Source organism: Chrysochloris asiatica, unplaced genomic scaffold (assembly GCF_000296735.1).
Source record: "Chrysochloris asiatica unplaced genomic scaffold, ChrAsi1.0 scaffold00247, whole genome shotgun sequence".
Taxonomy (NCBI): domain Eukaryota; kingdom Metazoa; phylum Chordata; class Mammalia; order Afrosoricida; family Chrysochloridae; genus Chrysochloris; species Chrysochloris asiatica.
Window position 1 is genome coordinate 3,123,991 of NW_006408765.1, and position 10,013 is coordinate 3,134,003.

Genomic DNA, 10,013 nt, shown 5'->3' on the forward strand with positions numbered 1-10,013 from the left:
AGACAGCCAGAAACATCACAACAGAAAACATCCAGCCTATAACTAACTGGAATACTTTGGGGGGAGGGGGGAGACTGGAAACTGCCAGACCACAAATGAGTCCTGGTATAATGCTACAGGATAAGCACTCCACTGAAAAAATGTGTGAACCACAAGGTCAGCAGTTCAAATTCACCAGCTGCTCCTTGGAAACCCTGTACAGGGTAGTTATGAGTCAGAACCAACTTGACGGTACTTAACGACAACAACAATATTAATATCTAGGGATAGAATGAGTGGATGCTAGAGTATACATTAATGTGTACAGCAATGAAATTGTCTTTATGTGACTGTCTTCATCTGTGGCAAGATTTACTCTGCACCAACATTAATTTCTCCAACCCTCTGAACAAGAAAGTTCATGAAAACTACACTGAGGCATTCAGGACTCATCCATTTCCTATTCCTGTCTATGGTAATTTACTTCTGAAAAATTCTTATTTATATATCATAATCAATATAAGTACTCACTTACTTCCTCTTAGATTTGCCAGATTTTGCAAAGTAAAGATTTTTTTTTTTTCTTATGTATTAGGTGCCATCGATGTTGTGGTTAGCAGTCCAGTGCTATAAGCCAAACCAGGACTCAGTTATTTGAGTACTTGTTGTTGTGTTTAAGTGTCATCGAGTCACTTCTGATTCACAGTGACATTGTACAGAGTTTCCAAAGAGCAGCTGGTGAGTTTAGTGTGTCCCAAAGATTCACTGGGACATACTTTTCTGGCAACTCTATTCCTACTATATTATTTTTGGAAACTACTTCTCCAAACACAGCAGAAGAGAGAGAATTTGTAATCTAACTACATCATAAAGCAGGATCCTGCAGCAGAAAGAAGGCTAAATAGTTCCCCACCCCCACCTCAAAAGGGTTTCTCAGTGACTAGTAGAATATTCATGATGGAAATGATACAGCTCCAACTGTGTCTGAGCACGTGACATCTTGTCTGGGTATTAGATTTACTCAGCATTAAGCATTAAAATATGTTAGTCCTTGAATTTAATTTTCAGTTCATCTCTGTTAAATCTTATTACTATTGATAAGCCTCTTGGATTCTTGCAAAAAGTTGTATATAAACCATAGTTTGCTGTGTTATGAGTTTTCATTTTATTCCCCTGTGTGTTAATAGTATTTGAAGAAGAAATGTAAAATGAATGTGCCATAAACTGCTATTTATATAGTATTTAAGCCAAAATCCCAACAGATTTTATGTTAAAAATGTATATATTCATAAGTAAAGAAAGTCTTTATAAATGATATTATCTTTATCACTTTAGGCTATTTTATCAAATACCTATGCAATTGATAGTCTTAATGAAGAATACCTGCTGCTGCATAGAAAACCACCCCCAAACATTGAAATTTCAAACATCATAGTTTTGTTTGTTTATAATTCTTCAAAACATCAGAGTTGGTTTCAGCTGCATTGTTCTTCCTATGTTGTCCAGGGTCACTCATGTGTCTATGGCCGTCTAATATAGAACAGTCAACTAGGAATGGCTTGTCTGAAATAGCTTCATTGGTTAGGGGAGTTGTGATGTGTTGGAAAAGTCTTCTAGATCCCAGAAGACTTCAGCTTTGATAGGTCTTCCCAACTTTCAATGGCCTCTGATTCTCCAAATTACATCCAAACTACATATAAAATATGGTGGTGGTGGTGTGCTGTGGAGTCAGTTCCAACTCATAGCAACCCTGTACAAGGTTTTCGAGGCTGTAAATCTTTATCAGAGCAGAAAGCCTAGTCTTTCTCCCACAGTACACCTGATACTTTCGAACTGCTGACCAATTTGTAACCACTACACTGCCAGAGCTCCTTTATATATATTTGATTAGAAAAATAAAATATGTGATAGGAAACTCACTAGTAAGAAAATACTAAGTCTGTTAATAAGGATCCACCGAGCAGATTTGGCAAAAATATGTACATATATACACATACACATATGTGAAGATTTGTAGAAAAATGGAATGAAATTTTTCCATTAATTTTTGAAGCTTATATATCTATATACATATATTTGTTGTTGTTATGTGCCGTGGAGTCGGTTCCGACTCATAGCAACCCTGTACAGGGTTTCCGAGGCTGTAAATTTTTACGGGAGCAGAAAGCCTCCTCTTTCTCCCGCAGAACAGCTGGTAGTTTTGAACTGGTGACCATGAGAGATTAGCAGCCCAATTCATAACCACTACGCTATCAGTCTTTGTAAACTCTAAAACAAGAAACAAAACAAATCTACTTTTGAATCAGTGTATTTATATATGTAACTATTAAAATATATAATTGACTAGTTCTTTTTTAATTTAAAAGTTTAAAAATGTTTAAATTTAAAAGTTTAAAATTTTTGTAGTAAATGCTAATTTTGAGAATTACTTAAAAGAGGATTACTTAAAAGAGAAGCGATAATTCACTTATTGGAAGACTTTAGTCTTTCAAAGCAAAATAAGAACATATGCTCACTTTTTATATTATAAAATAAATACTACACATTGAAAATGTATGTAGTTTTACATACAATCTAAATGTTAGCATAAAAACCACTCTGATTAAGAACTGAATTTTAGAAAACCCTCAAATTCTAATCTATTCTAATCTAATCTAATCATATTCTAGAGGTTTTTCCCAAGATGTATGCATCTCTTAACAAAATAATACTTTACCTCCTTTGATAAATTTGATACAGATAGAATTCTGTGTATATGTGTGCTTTGTTTCCTTCATTTAAAATTCTGGTTAGATTATTCATGCTGCTATAAAACCTATAGGCATGTTAATGTTACTATAACTGAATGATCCGTTTTATTTTATTTTTAATGCTTAATATTTGTGGGATCCTTCTAGAGCCCAAGATTGTAATGGTTTTTGCCTATGTTTATTCCTGTTGTTGTTATTGTGTGCCTATCAAGTTGGCTCCTACTCAGTGACCATGTGTAGAATCTCTGAGGAATGACTGGTGGGTTTGAGTCACTGACCTAGCAGTTAGCAGTCCAGTGCTTATCCTACAGTGCCACATCAGGACTTCATTTTCACACCTAGACATTTTATATTTCTGCCTTTACTTTTAATATTACTATTCCACTTAAAAGTATACATTTGTCTACCATGTCAGGATGGAATCTAATATGAATACCTTTAATGTGGTACCATTTATTCAAATGTACATTCTTTCTTTCAAACATTTCATTAAAGTGTTACATACAAAACGTCCATGTACTTTGTTGCTTTGTCTAGACTATCTTGTCTTCTCCAAATATATTTTTTAAAATACAGCTTTTGTAATGAACATGACTACACAGACCTATAAGGCACAGATCATTCCTTAATTGTTTTCTCTTAAGTAAATTTTGGGCGTTTTTTTTTTAAAAAAAAAGATCTGTATAAGCAAGTTTAGTTGTTGCATTACAAATACATAATGTAGAAAAATTATTTTTCTTATGATTCACTAGCACATGTTATCACCCAAACAGTAGTCAAAATTATGGGAAAAAAATACAACACTTTGTATCACCATATATACTTTATCTGTTCACATATGTGAACTGTATTTTAATGGGAATAAAAGTAGCCTAACTATGACCTTAGAATTTATTTCAATTGTGCAGTATAACTAAATTTGAATTACTAAGAGTGAATGCTTTGTCCAGAGTTCTTGTAACTTTTTAAAAGGATGAGGATATCCACAGCTTGAAGGAAATTATTTCCTGGAGAGCATATTGTCTGAGGGTGTATATAGAATGTAATAAGTGCAAAAATAAGACACAAATTTAATAAAGGCAAGGTGTGCTCCTTTCATTTGCATCATAGTGAACAGAATTTCTCAAGGGACAGACAACTTCTTTAAAGAGAAAACACTTTAAAAGTCTTATGCTTAGTGTCTATTTTTAATCTGTGGTGGTGGTGATTATATGCTGTGGAGTCGATTCCGACTCATAGCAATCCTGTACAGGGTTTCCAAGGCTATAAATCTTTATGGGAGCAGAAAGTCTCATCTTTCTGCCATGGAACAGCTGGTGGTTTCTAACCGCTGACTGTGAGATTAGCAGCCCAATGTGTAATCTATAGTTAAGAGGAAAACGCAATTTAAGACCTAACCGTTAATAGTTCAATAAGTAAAAACTTAGTATTTTCATTCTAAATCATCCAATTAAGTAATCTACCCAGAAAACTGACTTCACATTTATATATAGGTATAGCAGTAAATCTGAAAATATTTTATATGCACATTAATTTTTTAAAGATAAAAAAATTTTAAAACCTTGCCTATGTTTCTAACAATGTTCATTTGTTAGATCATACTATTCCATATTTAGGTGAAATGGAAAACACGTTGCTTGCAAAGGAAATAAAGAATGATATCAGAAAAAGACTGACCTAATTATTTTAACAATATTAATAAGTTTTATATTTATAACTAATGCTTTCAGAAAGCTATGTCAATATAATATATTGCATGAAGGAGCTATGGATAGCAATAATAAATACTGGCAGCATTTGACTGATCATTTTTGGAAATCATATGGTCATATAAAATAATAAACCAGGTACCTAGATATGGAAATGTTTTATTTTCCTTCTAAATTTCATAAATACTAATAACTTCTGGGTCTTAGCCAAATATCAGTGTAAGACAAAATTCCAATGATATTTCTAAGGTAAGTATTAAAACAAAACAATAAGATTTTACTAGAGTTTCTGAAATTCAAATTCACCAGTCTCTCAAAGTTAGGGTCAATATAAGCAGAAAAGCAGAATCTGACATATTGAATAGGAAGAAAGGCAAAGAGGTAGGTAGGTAGTTAGGCAGAGAGATGAAGTTCCATAATAGTTGGACAAATGATGTATTCAATTTCCCAAGACTGAAGGAACATTACAGATTATAACATTTGCTCTTAATAGAGCAATAAAAAATTATCATTAGGGAATGTTTAAAAAGTTTCATAAGAAGTTATGTCCTGTTATCCTCCCATACAACAAAAAACTTTCACAGTTAATAGACTTAATATTCATACTTGCTTATTGAAATCACAAAGGTTAAGTCATAGGAAGGATGAGGCATACAGAGCTAATGAGGGTCTATAAAAATATACTTCCCTGAAGACTAAACAGGATATATAAACCTTGCAAATAAACCTCAAGCATGTTTTTTTCCTTTCATTACCTTTCAGTACTGCGTTCAAAATGCTTCTTTCATTCAGCCTGGAACTATAGTAACATGTCAAGCCTTGTTTACAACTCACATCTGATTGACCGATAAGCCAAACCACAATAATCACAGATAAAACAACACCTCAAACCTCCTGATTGAGATGTCAATAGATCATGGAGAAATGTTCTGGCATCAACTTGCCTGACACACTGTTAAAAATCCTTTGCAGAATTCGAAAATATGAGACATTTTCATACTTTAAAAGTAAAGAAGCTACACACAGCTCATAAACCAACCAGCACAGAGAAAATTTAATGAACCAAGACTCAAAATACAATGAATGTCTCTTATTGCATTTCAAAAACAAAATCTCTGAAACAAAATTCTGTCTAATAAAATGACAAAATATTTAATAACTGTCATTTTATTTTTTTATTCAAAAATCTATTTTTAGGCTTATAACTGTGTCCTGGATGCCTGGACTAAGATATTATTAAAATTTCAGCACTGATTGTATGATGCACTTCAGAACTTGTTCAGTGTCTTCTGTAAATATACAGTACTGAGAGAATTTGTAAAATTCTCATGATACTGTATTAAAGACTACATACAGACCTGAAGTACAGTGCCCTCTGGTGCACATATAACATAAAATGAAATATTTATATTACCATATCTACTGGATGCAGACATACAAAATTTATAAAACGAAGTTTGGGTTCCACATAAATGCTAAACCAATTGCTAAGAATTATAAACTATCACTAAGGATAACTTTACATAAAGCATACTTTATGTAAAAATCAATAGAATCTAATCTATTCAAGCAACCACTTGTAGGCTCCTCTATTGAATGGGTTCACTGGGTTAGCAGGAGCAGTGAGTCTGTTGAATTTAATATATAACTCCTTTTGTGTAATTTATTCAGATTGCAAATATAGAAGAGAAACAAAAGTTAAAGTTCATATATCTTAATCCCATCCTTTTTCTTGGTTTTTCTCCAATCACCTGTGTATCTGGTATCTCATTTTATTCTTTTGCTACTTCCTGAACTTCTAACTGCAAAGTTAATTTTCAGGTAAAAAGGATGAAGTGACTCAACCTTTACGTAACTAATAAAAGAAACCATTTCCATTTAGGCTGATACCAATAATTTATCATGATATAAGGTAGAAAGGAAAAGCAATTAAAGCAAATTCTTTTATAAAATTGCCTAGTTAAAATGAGAAACTTACTACTTCTCAGCATTTTTGACTAAGTTATAAAATAAGAAATTCAGCCTCAAGGCTAATTGCATTGACTTTAAGGCAGTATAATAATCAAGATTTTGGGGAATGAAGCTTAAGTGGTCACCATTATTCTTTTTTTGCATAGCATGTTAAATTTATAAGAAATGTTTTTTAAATAACAAGAAAACATTAGTATAGTACATGATAAATAATAACCCTTTTGATAATAACACTTTCCCATCTGAAACTTTCCCTTAAAGAAACGTCTTATTTATGCATAACCTTCAAGGATGACATTTCTGTAATTGCTTTCCCTTTGCTTCATACCTGTATATCTTGTATCTTGTGCTAAATCCCTGCCGGCTTCTGTCCACAAAATCTGTGTATTCCTGTGAGCGATGAAAGGGTCCCTTATCAGAGAGGAGCCAGTCGAAGGGACTTGTGGCATGCTGATCGGAGACAGCAGCAACTGCTAAAACCCAGCAATGAAGACTCAGTGCTATCCACTCCCATAGAGCCATCAGAGAGAACAATTCAGCACCAGCTCTGCTCCGCCATATCATGCTTCCACTGGGGATTTAGAACCTTCATTCTCTTAGCTTTCCCTCAACACCTAGACAAAATACAGAGTCAATTAGTTAGCCCCTAGAAGATTTCCTCAGCAATAAAGGTACTTAGGTGGCTAATAGTTTTTTAAAGTATTGCTTAATACCATCATTTCAAATTGGGTGATAACAAAAGTAAATATTAAACAAATCAGAATAATTATATTTTCAAAGGTGCAAGTCTTTTACTTGGTGCTTTTTTACATATTTATTTTAAAATAAGTCAACGAGTCATAATCAGACTTTTGTTAACATGTCACAAAATTGAACATTTAAATATATTGACCAAGCTTTAGAAGTTTCCATTAATGTTCTCCATAGTGCTAAATGTTTTATAAAATAAGATACATCCAAAACAAAAATTGAGTACATTTGAGTACTTCATAAATCATGTTATAAATTTTAATATGTAGGTATAGTTTATTGTTTATGTTATATTTATTTAGAAAAACACTTTTCAATGAATAAAAGATATTCAGGTATTCATTTCCACATCATAGATAAATTAGGAATAAAACTATGGGTCTAAAACTAGATAAATATACAAATAAACATATATATATATATCATCATACATGTTTTAAATACAGATAAATCTACTTGTATTCATGTGCTTCGCAGATATTTCTTCCCATTAGTTCTTTAGAAATAAGCTACTTCTCTGATTTAACCAGTATCGTTATCAATATGATTTCTAGAACCTTAAAAATATTTAAACATGCATCTGTATCTTATTTATGGGATAAATCGTTATAGCTACAAAATTCATATGTACACATAAGCATAAACGATGATGATTATTTATAAATGATAAAATCAATACATTATTTTAATAATCTAAAACTAAAGTAACAAGTTCATTCCTTCTATGACTGGGTATAAATAAGTTTATAGAAAGCAGCTTAAGCAATGCCTAAATAAAATATTCTATACAGATTTGAATTCAATTTTACTTTAATATTGTCACCATTTTTATTCAAATGATATTATTTATGGCATATAGAGCTGTAGAATATATAGATTGTGATAATGAGAAAATTGTAGTAGTAGTAGTAATAGTATATTTTATTCAGCAAAATCTCTTTTCAAGTCAAAATACAAAATGTTAAATAAAATATTTTAGTTAGAGATTAGTTATCATTTTATCTGGTGTTTAGATAAGGAAACTAGCTAGTGCTAGGAGTAAGGCTTGGTCTAGTTTTTAGGGTTACAATTTGGTTTCATTCATTCATTCATACATTTGTTTTCCTCCTCATTGGATATTTGGTAACTAAATTATTCCCTCTTTTTACTTTTGTAAATTTGTTTAAGTTTGAATGCTTCTGTATTCAATCAATTTTTCTTGGTAATCCACTTCAGAATGCTCCCTAAAAGTAAAGATGTTGAAACTTCATCTCATGTACTTTGGACACGGTATCAGGAAGAACAAGTTCCTAGAGAAAGACATCATGCTTGGTAGATTGTCTCATAAAAAGAGGAAAATCCTCAAGTAGATGATTGATGCAGCATCTGTGACAGTGACATTAAACATAGCAACCATGGTGAAGATGATGCAGGACCAGGCACCACAAGGTCATTCATAGGTCACTGTCAGTTGGAACTAACTCCTAACTGGCACCTAACAACAACAACAAAAAATAATAGAAGCATAAAGTGTGACTACAAAGCAAACCTTGAAAGGTCACAGGTGCTTTTTTGAGGAAGTATAAATGTAGACTGAGTTTTCAAAGTTGGATTGGGACAGAACATGTGTAGGTCTCAAAGTGGAATTGATTCAGCATGAGGAAAGATCCTGAGGAGAGAGAAAAAGTGAGGTAAATTTGAGAAACAAATTATGGCTACAAGAACTGAGATTTAGGTTGTGGCATATACAGAGGGAAGATATGGATATAGTTAAGAAAGGACAGGATCATTTCATAAATGATTTTAAAGAATTCAAAGATATTAATATGAGGACAAAAGGTACAATTACATAAGTGAGAATAAAGGAGTGACATAATTAGATTGAACTGTTTAGAAAAATAACATTAGTAATAACAGATTAGAGAGAGAAATGTATGTTAGTAAAACCAATTATAAAACAAATAAAAGTAATCCAGATTAGAAGTGATGATGGTAGAAGTGATGATGTTGAATAAGCCACTGATGCAAGAGTGAGAATAGAGAGATATGAAAGGGCTTCCAAAAGTTTATGAAAAAATATCACTATAGTTTTATTCCATTTTCCATGAATGTTTTGATGCCCACTCTCTAGTTATAAATTTAATTCGTAGGAGGAAGAAAACATAAAATTTGGGCACTGATTGGATATGTGCAATGAATAGGATGCTGAAGATAGGCAAAGGTGGGATTCAGTTTAAATAACTCAGTGGAAGAAAATATGTAGACATAAGAAAGGCAGAAATATAAAAAAAAGGAAAGTTTGAAAAAAAGTTACTGTCTGTCATTTAGTTTGGAGAATAGGTGTAGATAATTGACAAAGGGGTTGCTTTCAAAGAAGGTTGCTTTCAAAGCAGGTCCTGCCTCATATGGTGAGTTTCCTCACTTGATTTTACACTCCTAATGAGGGTGTTGTTGTTGTTGTTAAGTGCTGTCGAGATAGTTCCAACACATAGTGACCCAGTCTAGGGTTCCTGAGAAGCAACTGGTGAGTCTGAACAGCCAACCTGTAGTTGAAACTGACCTTGTGGTCTAATGCATTACCCTGAAGCACCACATCAGAACTACCTTTATGAAGGCAGAGACAGCAATTTTAATTATATTTGTTAAGCACCAGCATTTCAAACCACATCTAGGTAATTAGTATATTGTAGACTCAAGGGCAATGAACAACAACAGCTAATCAATAATATTTAGTCAGTTTTTTATTTCATACATTATAAATTCTACCAAGTAAGAATATAAAAAACAACAAAACTATGAGAAAAAGTTATTTCTAATTTATACTTAAATTTTAAACCATTTTCAAATCATCTATCCACTCTTTGTAAATTTAACA

The 10,013-nt window shown here is 32.3% G+C and overlaps 1 protein-coding gene across 2 annotated transcripts in view; it reads right to left on the minus strand.

Annotated features, from left to right (window-relative positions):
- Window positions 1-7,039, minus strand: part of BRINP3 (bone morphogenetic protein/retinoic acid inducible neural-specific 3) — a 737,483-nt gene extending 730,444 nt beyond the window's left edge. Inside the window, exon 1 of one of the 2 annotated variants that reach the window (XM_006873665.1) lies at window positions 6,738-7,039. In XM_006873665.1, the coding sequence (XP_006873727.1) occupies window positions 6,738-6,858 (121 nt within the window). In that variant the 5' untranslated portion in view covers window positions 6,859-7,039. The remainder of the gene's footprint in view (window positions 1-6,737) is intronic. The other variant, XM_006873664.1, reaches the window with a different exon arrangement.
- Window positions 7,040-10,013: the final 2,974 nt, after the last annotated feature.